The sequence below is a fragment of the Spermophilus citellus genome, assembly GCF_964194105.1.
Source record: "Spermophilus citellus genome assembly, chromosome: 3".
NCBI lineage: Eukaryota > Metazoa > Chordata > Mammalia > Rodentia > Sciuridae > Spermophilus > Spermophilus citellus.
In genome coordinates, this window is record NC_138184.1 from 88211668 (window position 1) to 88229926 (window position 18259).

The 18259-nt window shown below is 41.3% G+C and overlaps 1 protein-coding gene across 2 annotated transcripts in view; it reads right to left on the reverse strand.

Moving 5' to 3' along the window:
* The window catches only part of ATP2A2 (ATPase sarcoplasmic/endoplasmic reticulum Ca2+ transporting 2), a 58048-nt gene that overhangs the window by 8450 nt on the left and 31339 nt on the right, over positions 1-18259 (reverse strand). For both annotated transcript variants that reach the window (XM_081284746.1, XM_081284745.1), the window contains exons 7-14: positions 17586-17671; positions 15494-15958; positions 11080-11168; positions 10204-10306; positions 9378-9509; positions 2523-2645; positions 2206-2424; positions 1222-1557 (exon numbers count right to left, since the gene is read on the reverse strand). In XM_081284746.1, the coding sequence (XP_081140872.1) occupies positions 1222-1557; positions 2206-2424; positions 2523-2645; positions 9378-9509; positions 10204-10306; positions 11080-11168; positions 15494-15958; positions 17586-17671 (1553 nt within the window). The remainder of the gene's footprint in view (positions 1-1221; positions 1558-2205; positions 2425-2522; positions 2646-9377; positions 9510-10203; positions 10307-11079; positions 11169-15493; positions 15959-17585; positions 17672-18259) is intronic.

The window sequence follows — 18259 nt, forward strand, 5'->3', positions numbered from 1 at the left end:
CACCTGCTGTGTGACATTCATACCTCAGGGCAAAGGCTCACTGATCAGGTAAAAGGGACATCAGTGGGTCTCTAGGTGAAAAATTGTAGAATTCCTCTATTATAAGTTGGTGTCGAAAACTTTACCAGAGACCTCAGAGAGAAATGAAACAAAGGGAACTTGAAATTTACACCAAAACCAAAAATACAACTTATATGGTAGTCAAGATGAATCCACATGGGTAAAATTCAAGAAAAAGTGCAGATTTCTTATAAAATTCAAAGACATGCAAAAACACTGAATACTCTATAGATTAATATATAGATAGATATAGATGTATACATATATATTTTCTCATTCCCATGTCTGCTTTTCATACTTTTACTAAACTCCAATTTCAAAATAGTAGTTACCTGTTGGGGAGGGAGGAGATCATTTCAAAACCAAAATTACTGTTTTTAGAAAGTGAAGTCATAAGTCTGGCATAGTGGCAGAGGCCTATAATCTCAACTACTTGGGAGGCTTAAGGTAGGAGGATGGTAAGTTCCAGGCCAGCAAGGGATGGAGTGGTATGTCAGCAGCAGTGCATTTGCCTAGCATGTGTACGACCCTGGGTTCAATCCCCAGCATCTCAAAAACAAAACAAAATGGAAAGCACAGTCATTAGCAAAGCTAATTTACAGTGGGGTTATCCAATACTGGTGACAGACCACTGGTCCATTATATCCCCCAAAAAACCATGTTTGAGTTGATAAGATGCATCTTTTTTTTGGTACTAGGGATTGAACCCAGAGACACCACTGAGCTATATCCCCAGCCCTTTCTATTTTGAGATAGGGTCTTATTAAGTTGCTTAGGGTCTTATTAAGTTGCTTCGGGCCTCATTAAGTTGCTGAGATTGGCCTTGAAAATGGATCCTCCTACTTTAGCATTCTAAGTCACTGGGATCACATGCACTATGCCATTACACCCAGCAAGATGCAAACACTGTGGACCCTTAACTAAGACAACGATATCACCAAACAGTCCCTCTGGTTTAAAAGGCCTTCCTGGGTCTTAAATACTCTAGGACTTTACAACTTGCCAACTACTGATGAACTGCTAGCATTTCAGAGAAATTGCCTGGAGATCAGAACAAAAGAAATTCCACATCAGGGAGCTGTGACTAAAATTTTAATGATCAAAATCAGGATCTGCAGGACTTGTTCCATGGGAAGCCTTTGTCCATGCGCACTCACTCACCATGGCTGTAATTTCATCGAAGGACTGAAGAAACTCCACGATCTTGGACTTGTGGGAAGGCTCCACTCTAGCAAAGCAGCGGGCATTCAAGCAGGCGTCTCTTTGGGCTGGGGGGTTGAGTTCATCAAACTCCCGGCCTGTAAAAGCCTTTGCTGTCACATCCTCATCCTGGCCAAAGATGCCAATGCGGCGACAGATGGCCACAGCAGTGCCCTTGTTGTCCCCTGTGATCATGATAACACGGATTCCCGCTTGCCGGCACAGCTTCACAGAGGAGGCCACTTCAATTCTGGGAGGATCTAGCATGCCCACGCAGCCCACGAAGGTCAGATTGGTCTGAAGCAAGAGAGCCACAATGAATTAAAACAGGACTTGTGTTGCCCACAGGCTGAACTAACTACCACTGAGCTATATCCCTAGCCCATTATTTTCTTATGAGAGAAAGAGGGGGAAAAAAAGTCACTAAACACCCTTGTTACCAAATCATTCTTTAAACTCTTATAAAAATATTCTGAAATGGGGAAAAAACATACTGATAAGAGCATTTTGAGACTGGCCACTTCGGTGGCCCATAGTACCAAAGCTTGTTCCTTCTATTCAGAGGTTTAGGATGTCACTTTTCTGATAGAGTATTCCAGTCTGAGGAGAAAAGTGGAAAAAATTCCCTCAACTTTCAATATGTAATGAATTATTTTAAAACAATCCCCCATTAATGTTTTTTAAAGTTTATGTAAATTTAAAAAGTAAATTTATAAGCTTATTTAAGCTCATCTTGATTATTCCACCTTGAAAGCAACAGACTTTTACTTAATTGCTAACTACCTATCTTCAGAGCAACAACTTAAATCATTAAGGGTGACTGTGTGTGGCCTGTGGAAAAACCAACCGCCACACCCTGTCCCTGGTGAGATCACCCAACCTCCTACCAGAAACAGCAGAGTCTGGACACATGCCCTGCAGGTGTGGGAGGAGACCATCAGCTACCTCATACTTAATGAAGTTGGCAGAGTCCTCCAAGTGCATCTCTTCTCTTCGCAGAGGGTTGTCATGAGTGGCCAGGGCCAGGCACCGCAGAGTGTCGCTGCCACTTCCCCACTCCCGAATGACAGACATGATCTTCTGTTTGACTCCAGGAGTCATGGGAACCTTCGTACTCCCAACTCGAATGTGGGTGCACCTGTCGATGACACCTTCAGGAGCACCCTGGAGATGTTAACAGATTTACATCAACAGTTTCACTTGCTGGCTCTCCAGGATCTTTACTCTGAAAAGAATACGTCAACTACAACCTTTATACTTGCCTTCACAAACATCTTGCTCATGGATGTCCGGCTTGGTTTGTTTGGTGTACAATAAACTGACATTGATTTTCTATCGCGTGAAAACTCGAGAGTGAATTCCTTTTTCATCAGCTGTTTAATGACCTATAAGGAGAACAGAGACTGCTGATGATGACCATCTCTGCACAGCTTCCACGTGCCACTCGACAAAATGCCAGGGGATGGCACTGAATAGATTTAACCCTGCCCCCTAGTCTTGGAGGTAGTAAATTTTAATTTTACACTCTAGAGCTATGCTGGAAAAAAAAATTAAGACAGAGAAGGGGATAGAAAATTGTGTCTAGAAGCTCTAGAAGGTGGCAATGGGAGCAAACCCAAAAAAAGTCCCAGAGTAAGCCAGGTGGTGGCAATGTCGAAGCTCCATTAGACAACATGCAGCCTGGTGTGTTCTGAGGGCCAGTGCAGCTGCAACATAAGGAAGGACTGATGGAGACAGCTCATAGACCGGAGTCCCTGCAGATCCTTTAGTGCAATGACATGACTAGGCAATGCACTGGAGGCAGAGGCAGGTCTGCCCACCACGCTCTGCAGCGATGGCAATGCTGTGGCACCTCAACAAACGATTGTTAGCCTTATGCATTCTAAATAGTGTTAGGCAGCTGGCAGCCACAATGAGACTTTAGCACATTGATAGTATTTAAACTTATAGGACCAGAGAGAGCCGAAGACCAGATGTGGGGCCTCCTACTCCTGGTGGGACATGGAAGACAGCCAGAGCCGGTGGGAGGGAGGAGCCTGGAGTCCTAAGGGCCAAGTAGAGTATTGTTTTAAGGAGGGAGGAAGCCACAATGCCAACTGGTCAGCTTTAGACAGGACTGAGGACCTTGAGCTCTACACTCTTAGCTGCAATTACATATTTCTGCTTTTCTGATTTTTTTTCTTGTCTGTTGCATAGTCTACGACAGCCTGAATAGAGATCCTCAGTGGCTCTGTTGCCACTGAGCACACCAGCACAGGCTCTGCCTAAACACCCGACTCCTAAAGACATGCCCAACTGAACTGATGAGACAAAATTTTATCAAGTGTTTTTTTTTCATCCAAGGAGATTATGGCCTTCCACCATTTTTTGGTTATATGATGAATTATATGGCTTTCCCCCCTATCAGATACACACTTATTAATTATGGAAATCCCCAAGAACCTCAGCATCTCATCTAGGAAGTTGCCCTACAACCAGAGTGTTGAGCTAGCCTACCTGGGCTAGGAGTGTCAAGATCACCCTACCAGCCATTGAGCTGCCATAAGTGGCAAAGGAAAAGGTGTAAGCACTGAATCCTGCACCCGGATCCTGTGTATGTTGTGTGCTTTAAGCATTTATATCAACAATGGCTCTAGAAACATGCCGTGACTCTGAGCAAGTGGTGGATCCACACAAGGAAAAGGTCCTGGTAGAGGAATAAAGACCAAAGTGAATTCTTGCACTGTGGAGCTGGTCAAGGGTGGCAGTCCTCGCCAAGAGGGCAAACAGCTGGCCTTGATCTCTTAATTGACAGGCTCTTCTCTGAGTTGGGAAGGGGAACGTGAGGACTTTGCAGCAAGTGAGCAGCACCGCGATCACTTCTGGTCCCTTTGCCAAGCTGTTCCACCTGACAGATGATTAAAGGGGCAGTCCTGCTTGTACTTGTGCCGGTCACCCTGGTGGCTAAGGTACCACCTTTCAGTTCCATGGTGCCACTTGCTTCTCCTTACTGAGCAGGTGTAGTGAGGGGTCTAGAGTCAAAGAGCTGTAAACCTGCATGTGAAGCCAAGTTTTTGGGTGGCCTTGATAGTCGTAGCAATACCACTCTCATGTCTGGCTTTGAAAGGACCTGCCTGCTTGCTTACCTAAGCTGCCAAGCAATGGTTTTAACTGAGGTCTGAGATTGGACAGTCCCAGTTTCATACCAGCCACACAAGCAGAGAAAGGATGCTGCGGAGCTGCCCCAGGCTTTCACAGCTATGAGGATATTTGTCACTCAAGTACTTGCCAACTGAGACAGACACTACACTTCAGTAGAGACAGCTTAATTCTGGGGAGGCAGCAAAATGATGCAAAGGAAAAACGGGTGCTGGGGTGGGAGGCCACCAGGCAGGCAGGCTGTGTCACCTGCCTGCAGGGGGTCAGACTGTTCTTCAATGCCTCAGACTCTATGTGGTCACTGAAATGCTTCTGTGAGATCCTTGGAGAACAAGTGGATCCCTCAGGGTGGTGTTGCCCTAGTCTTCCCTAACACACTGCATTTTGATTGATCTGGTTTGCTAGGAATAAAAGGGTGACTTGCAAACGCTTAATAAATGTACCTATAACTGACCATTTAGTAGAAGCGAGTCTTTCCTTTATACAGCTTGCTTTCTAAAGAAAGAAAGAAAAGAAAGAAAAAAAAAGAAAAGAAAGAAAGCAGGCAGGCAGGCAGGCAGGCTTTTTACCTCTCTCTGGTAACTATCCCCTATCCTAATTTCTCCAAATTCTACCAGGGAACCCTACAGACCAAAGTTCTACAAAGGTCTCAAGTACCAATCAGCAGCCAGCCACCTGGTGATGACAAGCCTGACATCTAGGAGAGGTGTACCTGACCAGGCAAGGTGGTATACACCTATAATCCCAACTATTCAAAAGGCCACTTGAGCTCAAGAGTTAAAGATTAGCCTGGGCAACATAGTGAGATCTTGTTTGTCCCCAAAAGAGAAACTTCTAGCAGAGCCCGATTACACAGAAATCCAACTGCAGGCAGAAGACAGCGGTTACACAGGACTAGTTCTTCGCTGGCCATTGGGCTAGAGGACCCAAAGGAAGATCTATCTCACGCCTGTGCAGGGTCTGGAAAGCAGATAGCTGGTTTCCACACTGGTACAGGGAGCAAGGCGCTGGGGTTAACCACAGCTCTGCTACCTAAGCAACTGGCCTCTCAGAAACAGCTGCAGTACAGCCTGGGACTGGGCGTTGGCTTACTGGGATGGGAACCAAATGCAATTGGGCCGGACTTCTATCCTGAAGTTTCTGCTATTCCTGCTGGAGGCTCTCCCTTCTCCAATACACACCCCCTGGCTTCTGCCGTTGCCATTCCTCAGTCTCCTCAGCTTGCTCTTGGCCTCATGCTGCTGCTCTACCACCACACAACATGGTGTTCTCAACCCATCAGCACAGCTTCCATTACTACTGCAGCTTGTCTATATGCTGACTCTCATCCAAGCAGTTATTCATCACATTAGTCAGGATGGGACAGAAGGGGATTGTCCTTTACATCTAGTCCCTTCTGGATCTTGGTCTGAGCAGTGACATGCAGAATGACCAGTCTGGGGCTGAGGAGATCCCAGTGCTGGTAGCCACTGCAGACTGTTTTTACTCAAGTCTAGCCTCACTAAATTTGTGAGACCACAGAAACTTAAGAACAGTACTACAACAGAAGAGATTAGCATGGCACCCTGGGGCAGCAGCTCCTGACTAGGACCCTTACGAGGCTCAGTTTCAGTCACTGTAGGTCTCCATCCTTGCTACTGGCCTTGGCCATGATAATGCTGGCTGAATGAGGCCTGCTTGAAGACAGAAGGACAGGACCTGGGAGGCCACTCCTTTGTTCACCACTCAAGAACGCCCATGTTCTCTACCACTCCAACAGACCTCTGATAACAGAATTATGCTGACATCATCAAGTGAGTCAATAAATATTTTTTCCCTTCCCCTTATTGAAGTCTATGTAAAACTTGTATTATTTCTTCCTTATGTATTTTTATTTTTTAAAAAATATTTATTTAGTTGTAGATAAACACACAGTATCTTTAGTTTTATGTGGTGCTGAGGATCAAACCTAGTGCCCCACATATGCAAGGCAAGCGCTTTACCACTGAACTACAGCCCCAGCCCCTTAAATGTATTTTTAGTTGTTGATGGACCTTTGTATTTTTTATTTATTTGTATGTGGTGCTGAGAATTGAACCTAGTGCAAGCACTCTACCAATGAGCCATGACCCAGCCCTTCCTTAAATGTTTAATAGAATTGGGCATACTGTGTTCATTGTGGAGGCAGATTTTAAATTACAGCTTCTTTTAAACCATCATTGAAATTTTCTTGTGTCCACTTAAGAAGTTGTGTCCCTGAAGGACTGGGTGAATTTCTTCGGTTGAATTCTCCCCATCAGTGTTGAGGACTGAACCTGGGAGCACCCTTCCGCTGAGCCGCATCCCACCTCTAATAAACTTATTGATGAAGTTAATAATTCACTTTTTTTGGGTGCTGAGGATTGAACCAGGGCCTTGTATAATCTAAAAGTACATTATCTACCAAACTAAGCTATATCCTAGCCCTGTTAACTGGTTGCTTTCTTTTTTTGGACTAGAGACTGAGCTCCATCGCCACCCTATTTTTATTTTGAGATAGGGTCTCTCTAAGCTCTGAGGCTAGCCTCAAATTTGGGATCCTCTTGACTCAACATCCTGAGTTGCTGATATTACAGGCATGCATCACCATGCTCAGCTCCCACAACTGATTTTTTTTTTTAAAGAGAGAGTGAGAGAGGAGAGAGAGAGAGAGAGAGAGAGAGAGAGAGAGAGAATTTTTTTTATTATTTTTTAGTTCTCGGCGGACACAACATCTTTGTTGGTATATGGTGCTGAGGATCGAACCCGGGCCGCACGCATGCCAGGCGAGCGCGCTACTGCTTGAGCCACATCCCCAGCCCCCCACAACTGATTTTTGACTTTATTATTTTACTTTTTTTCCCCTAGTTGTAGATAAAGATATTTTTAATATGTATTTTCTAGTTGTTGATGGACCTTTATTTTATTCACTTATTTATATGTGGTACTGAGAATCGAACCCAGTGCCTCACACATGTAAGACAAGTGCTCTACCACTGAGCTGCAGCCCCAGTGGTAGCTCAGTGCTAGATACTTTTACTTTCTTAAGATAGAAGATTTTTAGGGGCTGGGGTTGTAGCTCAGTCGTAGAGTGCTCGCCTGGGGCATGAGAGGCACTGGGTTCGATCCTCAGCACCACATAAAAATAAATAAATAAATAAGGTTGAGATATTAAAAAATGTTTAAAAAAGTTTTTATCATTGATTTTTAATATTTCTTTTCTAATCTACATATTTAATAAATTTCCCTTGAACAATGCTTTAGAATGGTGTTATGGATATTTAGTTCAAAACATCCTACCTAGATTTTAGGTGGGTTGGTGGCACACAATTGCAATCCAGCTTCTCAGGAGACTAACAAAAGAGGATTTCAACCTCAAGGCCAGCTAGCGAAACTCAGAGAGAAACTGTCTCAAAATTAAAAACAAAATGGGCCAAGAATGTAGCTCAGTAGTACAATGTCTCCGGGTTCAATCCCCTGTACTGATAACAATAAAATCCCCTCTAATTTCCACTATGGCTTTTCCTTTTTGACCCATTCCTTGGGAATTTGCTGAGTCTTGCTTCATTCTATGGACCAGCAGTACCATCTACTCAGGTGAATGATCCATGTGCATTTGAGAAGCACAAGTAGCAGCATAACAGAAATACAGATTTGGTAACATCTACTATTGTTCAAATCTCTTGCATTACTACTGTTATTTCCATTTGCTTATTATTAAACTGATCAGTAAGATAATTGCATTAAAACCTCTAATTCGTGGGGCTGGGAATGTGGCTCAAGCGGTAGTGCGCTCGCCTGGCATGCGTGCAGCCCGGGTTCGATCCTCAGCACCACATACCAACAAAGATGTTGTGTCTGCCAAGAACTAAAAAATAAATATTAAAAATTCTCTCTCTCTCTCTCTCTTTAAAACAAACAAACAAACAAACAAAAAACCCCTCTAATTCTTATTGTAAACTTTTTTTCTTGGGGGGGGGGGTGGCCAGGCTGCTGTTACTGAGGATTGAACTCAGGGGCAACTCAACCACCGAGCCACACCCCCAGCCCTATTTCATATTTTAGAGACAGGGTCTTGCTAAGTTGCTTAGTGGCTTGCTTTTGCTGAGGCTGGTTTTGAACTCACACTCCAGCTGCCTCAGTCTCCTGAGCTACTGTAGACTTCTGTTTCACTTCACACTTTCACAAATCCTTGCTTCATGTGCTTTACATAAATAATGTAACCACTGGATTTAGCACAAGATCATAGGTAACTGACAGTTGTCTTTTTTTTTACGATACCAATGGGGGGTGGGGGGTGGGGTGGCAGGGAAACAGCGGGGATTGAACCCGGGGCCATTCTACCACTGAGCTACATCCCCAGTCCTTTTTATTTTTTGAGACAGGGTCTCCCTAAATTTGCCTAGGCTGACCTCAAAACCTGTGATCTTCCTGCCTCAGCCTCCCAGGTTACTGGGATTATAGGCTTGCGCCAGTACATCCAGCTAGATGTTTATGTGCTAGTAGAGACAAGAGCTTGTTTAAAGTGGACTCAAGAAAACAGAATGACACAGAATTAGTACATAAAAACAGCTCTTCCTCAAGAAGTTCTACTGTGTAAGAAAAGAAAGTGGGATGCTGATGCGAAAATAAGGTTAAAGGAAAGTTCTAAGATAAAAAACATTCTATTATTTTCCCCTTGCTAAAGATGATTATCTAAGAGCTGGATACTGAAACAAGAGAGATGGCAGGAGGCTTTTGCTGGAAGCAAAGACAGCCCATTCACAGCATCCTGGGAGAAGGCATCTCATGAACACAGAAGATTGCCCCTGGTTATCTACTGATTGCTTTTATTTTCTTGGTCCAATAGATAACAAAATTGTTTTACCTGATCAAACATAGGGACAGAAAAGTTGCATATTTAAAGAAAGAAGGTATAATGAGTTGTTCAAGAGAGCGAATGAACTAAGTACATATGGTACAACTGATGGCCAAATACTAACCGAGTTGCAGGCATTTGCACGTTCTATTTTAGAAAGACCCTTCAATTCAGTATCAAATACATTCATCTTCTCTACCAGGCAAGTGAGAGCAGTCTCCGTAGCTTCTCCAACTTTTTCGTACACACCTTTTGCCTGTAATGATTAAGAACACAGAAAGTGAAAAGGGAGAAGCAGCAAACAGGTAAATTTCTCTTTCGTATTTTTTCATAGCACATGTCCTCTCTTGCATCATTACTCTAAAGGCTGTTTTTACCTTGCTCTAGACCCAGATATTTAAAAAACACATTTGAAGTATAGGTACACATTATCTTATTGCCTTTTCATTTCCTTTAAATATATGAAACCACTAGTCACGGTATTCAGAGTTTTCAAATAGTATTTATAATTTCAGGCCATTGTTTATTATTCTGAACAGCAAACATTTGTCTCTGATGCAGATAAAAAGCAAAGGATTTACCTTACTATATGATAAAAGTTTTTCTGTTGGCTAAATCAAGGACATATGTTTATCTATCTTAAGCAAAATCAATACACCAGGCTCTCAGGAAAAATTCTTTCTAACCTGGGTTTTATTCATTTACAGTAACTGGTGTCAACAGCCAAGATCATCACACACACCACAATTCTTAGTCAAGGAACTGCAACACTCAATCATAAGACTCTAGGAAAAGATGCTCAGCTTTTTTTTGGCTGGTCATGCCTGACAAACAGGCTCTTGAATGGAAAGGGGAAATAAATAAAGCCTTCAAAAGGGAGGAAGGCTGGATTTTCATTCTAACCACCCACAAGGAAACTCCAGGTTCTAGTTTCTCACTAAGATTCTTACCTCATTATAATCCAAAGCAGAGTCATTACAAAGAGCACAAATTGTTGCTAATTCTACAAGACCATCATATTGATGACATTTCACTGGTTTATCATCTTTATGCCTAACAAACAAGAAAACATTCTTGGATCAGTGTCATCTCTGCTGATACCCCTCCCCAAAATTAATAATGAAAATAGAATTTCTGAGACCACAGACTTGAATGCATTCAAAAGAATTTGATGGCTCTTTGAAATGTGATGCCGATGCTGGGCACAGGCCTGTAATCCTAGTAACTCAGGAGGCTGAGGCAGGAAGATAACAAGTTCAAAGCCAGTCACAGCAACTTAGTGAGACTATGTCTCAATATAAAAAGTGAAACTGTGGATGTGGCTCAGTGGCAAAGCATTCCTGGGTTTAATCCCCAATATTACCCTCACCCCAAAAGAATGCATCTCTGTATCTCTGTTAATGGGAAATCAGTAAAAGAAATTCTTTATCAATTAAACTCCACCACTGGTATCAATGAAGAATAAAAACCCCACTTGAAATTTTGAGCTTTTAAAGGGAGCTAAATAAAGATGAAAAAGATGACTGGCTTATAACTTTTGTCTTTCACCAAATGTGCTATATATATATATATATATATATATATATATATATATATATATATATACATTTTTTTTTTTTTTTTGGAACACTGCCTTACACCACATTCAGAATGCCGCCTCAGTTTTTTGTTTATTTTTTGTGGTGCTGGGAATTGAACACAGCCTAGTACATGCCAGGCAAGTGCTCTACCACCGAGTTATCCCCCCAGCCCTATCTTAGCAAACCAACACAAACAGCACAGTGCCAAACAGATCTTATATGTGAAAAGCAGGATGGGTCACTCACACTTCTCCGATGGGTGCATATGTTGATCCGGTTATGGTAAACTCATTGAGCGAACAACTGTCACCTTCAACTCTGTCCAGAATGAACATCTATAGGGGTAAAAAGCATAACGTTATTTAACAGATAAAAAAAGTCCTGCTTAAAAAATTGATCTTTGGGGGACTGGGTTGTGGCTCAGCAGTAGAGAGCTCGTGTTGCATGCATGAGACCCTGGGTTCGATCCTCAGCACCACATAAAAAATGAACGAGTGAAATAAAGGTATTGTGTCCAACTTAAAAAAAAAAAAAAAAAAAAAAAGATCTTTGGGGGCTGGGGTTGTGGCTCAGATACTCAGATGTAGGGAGCTCACCTAGCAAATGGGAGGCCCTGTGTTCAACCCTCAGCACCACATAAAAATAAATAAATAAAGGTATTATGTCCAACTACAACTAAAAAACAAATTAAAAAAATTGATCTTTGGCAGTTCAATGCAAAAACAAACAAACCAAAACCTTCTCATTTAATAATTTTAACCTACCTCATTCATCCCACCCCACTCTCACCTACCACTCTGAGAAACAGCATCAATGAGATGCTAAATCATTAATTTGCAGCAGTGGTAACAAATACAGACGACAGACAAAAACCTAAGATAAAGACTATGGGTCAGCAAAAGGTCAATTCTACCAACTTGAGTTCTTCTTTAGAATGTTCAGAATTCCAAATTTCAACTGGCTGACTGAGAAAGTTGTTACAGCCTGATCTGACAAAAGTAATATTAGGTAGTCTGTATTTAGAGCAAAGCATGAAAGCTTACAAAGAATAAACTCACATTTCAAGAGTTGCATAAACATTCCCTGAGTAAAATAAGACAAAGTGCTTCTATGTACCTTCCCACTCACTTTATTATGGTAATAGCTCATTTTCTATGAAGGTATATAACTAGATGTATATAGTAAGGAGCCAACAGGGCTGAATGAACTGTGTCCTCTTGACAATACAGATGGAGGCTGGCTCAAGCAAAGCACTGCTCCCCCTCCCCTGTTCCCCCAATGCTCAGCATGCATACTAGGCAAGTGCTGCACAACAGAGCTCCACCCAAGGGCCAGAAAATTCTTAATATTATGGAGGAATCAAGTGACGTGAGCTACTTTCTTACATAAAATTTTTTCTTGGTTTGCTTCCAAAATATAATTCAGAAGCCCAATTTACAAGAATAAGATTTAGACTTGTAGTTTCATTACAAACTGAAACCATAAACCTTTCTAAAACAAACTCCCACAAATTCCAAAGAAACAAAAACACATCTCAACTATACAAAAAAGAAAAAAGATTGGTTTTTCTGAGCTGTATTCCTAGTGACACAAGAGGTTGAGGAAGGAGGATTTCAAGTTTAAGGCTTAGTTAATCCCTGTCTTTTTTTTTTTTTTTTTAAGTGGTGCTTGGGGATTGAATCTAGGACCTTGTACATGCAAAGCAAGCACTCTATCAACTGAGCTATATCCCCAGCCCTAAACTCTGTCTTAAAATAAAAAGGGTTGGGGATGTAGCTTTGTGGAAAACACCCATGGGTTCAATCCCCAGAACTAAAAAAGAAAGAAGATTCACATTTAATGAGAAAAAAAATCAGCTAATTTTTAAAATAACTTATTTTGTCCCACAAGATTTACTTCTTATACAGCAGATACTTTTAAATTCCAAAGGCAGACTCAGAAATAAAACATCACTGAAACGGAACTAAAAAGCTATGAGTAAGAAAGACATCACAAGGTGATTTAAAAATAAAAATTTTTAAAAATCCACACATAAAATGGAATTCAAAACAGTGATAACTCTAGAGCAAAGATTCTAGTTCAAATAATTTGTCACGAGTTTATAACTACTCTGTCAAAAAGATTTATAACCAAGGTCAGGCATAGCATGCTGTCCCAGCTCCTGCCATATTTTTTCGAACACACAGACCATCTAATAAACAAAGTTTGTCAAAAATACTTTAACAGCATCAACCCCCAACTCTATTAAAAAAATTGTTTTCCCCAATGATATTTGGCATTTTATATACCCAATTACTAAGTGGGCCAGGTTTAATTAACCCATTTTTCCTACAAGAAAATTCAACTTTGCCTTTTATTATAAAAGTTGGGTCACTCTCAGACCTGTCACTTAACTTCTCAGCCTTAGTTTTCTTTCTACTTTCTCGAGCAGGACTGTCAAACATTTAAATAATGTCACATATGAAAACAAATTAACTGCACTAAATAGAAATCAAAACAATGGGGCATCATTACTACATACCATGGTTTTTTTGCTGCTGTTATTGTTTTTTTCCTTTTTATGGTGCTGGGGATGGAACCCAAGGCCTTGTGCATGCAAGGCAAGCACTCTACCAACTGATATATTCCCAGCCCTCATGCTATTTCTTAATGATACTCCATTTGAAATTCCACTTGGCATGCCTGCAATACCAACAACTCAGAAGGCTGAGGCAGGAGGATCCAAGTTCAAGGCCTGCCTCAGGTACTTAAAGCAAGTTAGTAAGACCCTGTCTCAATTTTTTTTTAAAAGGGATAGGGTGGGCTCGGTGATGCAAGCCTGTAATTCCAGTAGTTCGGGAGGCTGAGGCAGGAGGATCTGAGTTCAAAGCAAGCCTCAGCAAAAGCAAGGTGCTAAGTAAAACCCTGTCTCTAAATAAAATATAAAATGGGCTGGGGATGTGGCTCAGTGGTTGAGTGCCCCGAGATCAATCCCTGGTACCAACGCCCCCCAATAAATAAATAAGTAAATAAAATAAAAAAGGGGTTAGTGACGGAGCTGTAGGGTGTATTGGGTGAAGGGAAGTGAAATTCCTTGGATTTATAACAGAGTTTAATATATTCTAGAAGACACTCGAAATTCTAATCCACACCACCTAACTTTAGAAATGCGCTTGGGCATTCAGACTGTGACCAAGTAAACCATTTAGAATCTGCAGGGTGGAATTGTCTTAAGTCAAGGGTAGTTACATAACACCTCTGCAAACGTTGTGCAGAATACAAATTCTACATCAGGTTTCTGCTGGGAGGTAGAACACAACTCAGAAAAGACAGCCCTTTCCCTCTACTGTAAATAAAAAATAATCTGAGGAAGAATAAAAGAAGATAAGAGCAACAACAATAACAACAATAAACTAGGAAACTGAAAAACAATTTCATTACATTAGTTCAAATAAATTCATATACATCAGTTTCTTTCATGGATGTAACAACTATTCTGAGGAATTAAAATTTCAGGGCTAAATTTATTTGGGGGAAACTAAATTGTAAATACAATTTCCATTTCTTTGTCTCAAACAATTAGTATAACAAAACTAGCTTCTGACAAATTCTCCAACCTTTCAGTTCTAAGAAAAATGAACTAACCACACCAATCTACCGCCCCAAAGAGAACCAAGGAAAACTTAAAAGCTCTTTAAGAATCTGACCATCAATTCTAAACCTGGGTTTGGACCTCTCAATATTGGGGGTTGGGGGTGGGACCATATCTAAAATTCACAAGGAATTCAAAATTGGCAAGATAAACATTCATAGGGCTTGATGTTAAACACACACACACACACACACACAAGCCCATGTATATATGTTTCTTTCTCTTAAACTCAGAGATAAGGTCAAGAGGACAACTCTTATATTTCAATGTCATACAAAGGCATTATGTAACAAGTCCATTCAGGTGCAGATTTGTATCCTATAAAGGGTAATGTGATTTTACTTCCCTATAACACTAACCAATTCTGCCATCAAGCCTAGAAATCCATATTTTGTTTACTTTCTTAATTTCCTTCTTACAGCCAATTTTACAGATCTCCTGCTTATTAATTAGCCCAATAAAAACTTTTAACATGCGTACAGTCTACATTTGTATGGGTCATTTGTACCTTTAGCAAAATACTCATACCAAGTTGTTTTATTTCTTCAGCTCTTATTTTTTCAATAAGGGCATATTTAAATGGTTTCTTATCTTACCCTGAATGATGATCAAACAATATAAGAAAGGAAGGATATGCCTACGAAATGAAGCAAGTCATAAAACAACTATTTACTGCTCAGGAAGAAAGCATGCTTTATTTAATGTTTTACGGAAACAGCCATTAGGACTTCAGGTAGGAGGTTAACTAATAGCTTCCTCTATATATCTGTTAATATTCAGATGCCAAGAGGCAGAGGATGGGAAATCAAGAAGTCTCCATTATCTCCATAAAAGTTAGCAGCTACTTAGACATCCCATATTTCAAAAGACAGTTTCATTTCCTCCCAAGTATTTACAGATTGGGCTTAGACCTTCCACACAACCCACAGAATGGTAGAAATCAGAAAGCAAAGGTTCTGATGGCATGAGGTATATTGTCAGGATGAGCACAGAACCACTATAGAAAAGAGTCTTAAAGGACACCCTTACCCTGCAGACTGACATCTGGTTTGTTGTAAGTGTGCCAGTCTTGTCTGAGCAGATAACAGAAGTACAACCAAGAGTTTCCACAGAAGGGAGGCTTCGGACAATGGCATTCTTCTTTGCCATTCTGCGAGTTCCAAGAGCCAGGCAGGTGGTGATGACAGCAGGCAGACCTTCAGGGATGGCTGCAACAGCCAGGGCCACTGCAATCTTAAAGTAGTAGATAGCACCTCTGATCCAGGAGCCACCGTGAACTGGGTCATTAAAGTGCCCAATATTTATGATCCAGACTGCAATGCAAATAAGGGAAATGACTTTGGAAAGCTGTTCCCCAAACTCATCCAGTTTCTGCTGAAGGGGTGTTCTCTCCTGTTCTGTTGCAACCATTTCATCCCGGATTTTGCCAATTTCAGTGTTGACTCCAGTTGCCACCACCACTCCCATGGCTTTCCCAGCAGCAATGTTTGTACCCTAGGGAGAAGTAGAGAACTGGTCACATTCCAAATTAAATACTGATCAATTAACCCAGACCCTGGATTTTGACCATGACCCCCAGATTCTCTCACCATGTTCTACTAGGCCTTCTCAACTGTGAGTGAGCAATGCCTCTTGAAGGCACCAAGGTACTTCCCCAAACCTGGCCTGGATTCCAGGCAGTGCCTACTTAACCCAGAGCAGCAATGTGCTGACCCACTGGATCTCTGTTCACAAGATGCAGCCTAGTTTGCTGGCCTTGGGCATGGCAGCACTCCAACCATTCCGTGTTCCCAGGTTCTCAAACTCCACAACTCTTTTTTTTTTTTTTTTTTAATATTTATTTTTTAGTTCTCTGCGGACACAACATCTTTGTTTGTACGTGGTGCTGAGGATCGAACCCGGGCTGCATGCATGCCAGGCGAGTGCGCTACCGCTTGAGCCACATTCCCAGCCCCCTCCACAACTCTTAACTCTATGCTTTCTTCATTTCCAACTCCAACAGCTCAGGCTCTCCTACTTTTGTCAGCTATGACAAGAAGGGCAACCAGCCCCACAGGCTATCTGGAGGAGCTGTACTTAAGCACCAGAATTCAAAAGTCAACAAATTCAAGTGTCAGTGTCCTCTCCCTATTTCACTTTAATTCCTAGCATTGAAATGATATGGCTTACTTTGACTATAATTCATTATTTTACAACACATAAAATTCCATCATTTGAAATATCACTCTAGATTCCACAACCAAAATCCCTGCATTTCTATGGTATTTAAGAATTAAATAGTACAATTAACATTCACCTACCTGTCACCTAGACTGAAAGGTTTGCCTGTTTGTACTTTCTGCAAACACACACCTTTTCTTTGTGAGCCAGAAAGAACAGCAGCAGCACCTACACCATTCTGAAAACACTCTCTGCAGGCTAAGGCTTCTCCAAACAAACCTACTTTTTCAATTATGTTTATAGAATTTCACCATGTTTGACCTAATCTTTTTTTCTTCCCTCAAAACTTGCCAATCAAAACAAAAGACAACATTCCACAACTGGGTTATCATTGGATTTTTTTTTTCTTTTTTTGGTGATAGATTGAAGTCAGGGCCTCTTACATGCAAAGCATGTGCTCTACCACTGACTACACCCAAAGCACTATTATTGATGTTTTCTGACAGCTGAGACTAACCATAAGAGTGTAATTATCCTCTGGAATAATACCCAATATTTTCTAAAGCCATTGAAGGCAGCCAGTGAAAAACAACATCCATGGATCTTTAAAAGTCCAGGTATGTCTCCAGGTAAAAATACATTTGAGCCAGATGTTGTGGTGCATACCTATAATCCCAGCAGCTAGGGAAGCTGAGGCAGGAGACTGTAAGTTGGAGGCCAGCCTGGACAGTTTAGTGAGGCCCTAAGCAACTCAGTGAGACCCTGTGTCAAAGGAAAAATGGCTAGGGATGTGGCTCAGTGACTCAATCCCCAGTACATAAAATAAAATAAAATAAAAAACAGAGGGAAAAGATGTAGCTCAGTGGCACAGTGGGTGCTCAGCATGTGTGAGGCCATGGTTTCAATCTGCAGCACCACCAACTCTCCCCACCTCCCCGGAGGAATATGATAGGGTACTCACAGAAAACAGCATATTCTTTTTATCTTGGTTGACAGCCCGTGGGTCAGGGACAGGGTCGGTGTGCTTAATAACTGAAACAGACTCACCTAAGCAGGTTGTGAGACAGAAGATACAGTTAGATCTGGCACCCCCAGAACCCGGGAACCCTCATCCATGCCAACCCATTTCCATTTTAGGGATATTATCAACTTGGGAAAAGGAACATAAGGTCCAATCCATTAAAAAGGGGCAAACTATGATAATTTAGAAATGGAAATTCCAGAATAAAGAATGTGAAGATAAAGTAATTTTAATTTCAAAATAAAGGAGCTAAATTTTGAAATAAAATCCCAATCATATTTATTTTCTGGAATAACTAGTGGAATTAATTTACTACCCTATACACTATTATGAATCTGACAAAAGATATGGTTCCTCATTTGGCCTAAAACTATAGTATTATAGATTATTTAACAAGACACTCTGAAGCATTTTAAAACAGCAACTGTTAAGGGAGACCCACCCTGAGAATTTCAGGCCTTCAACCCAATCATTTCCTTAACATTTTATGGCTTAAATGGCTTGCAGCTTGTTGCTGCTAATGGGAGTTTAGATAAGCTATTCATGTAACAAAACAATTAAAATTAGGAGCCTAGGTTACTCATTCATGGTATCTATGACATTAGTTGCTTTTA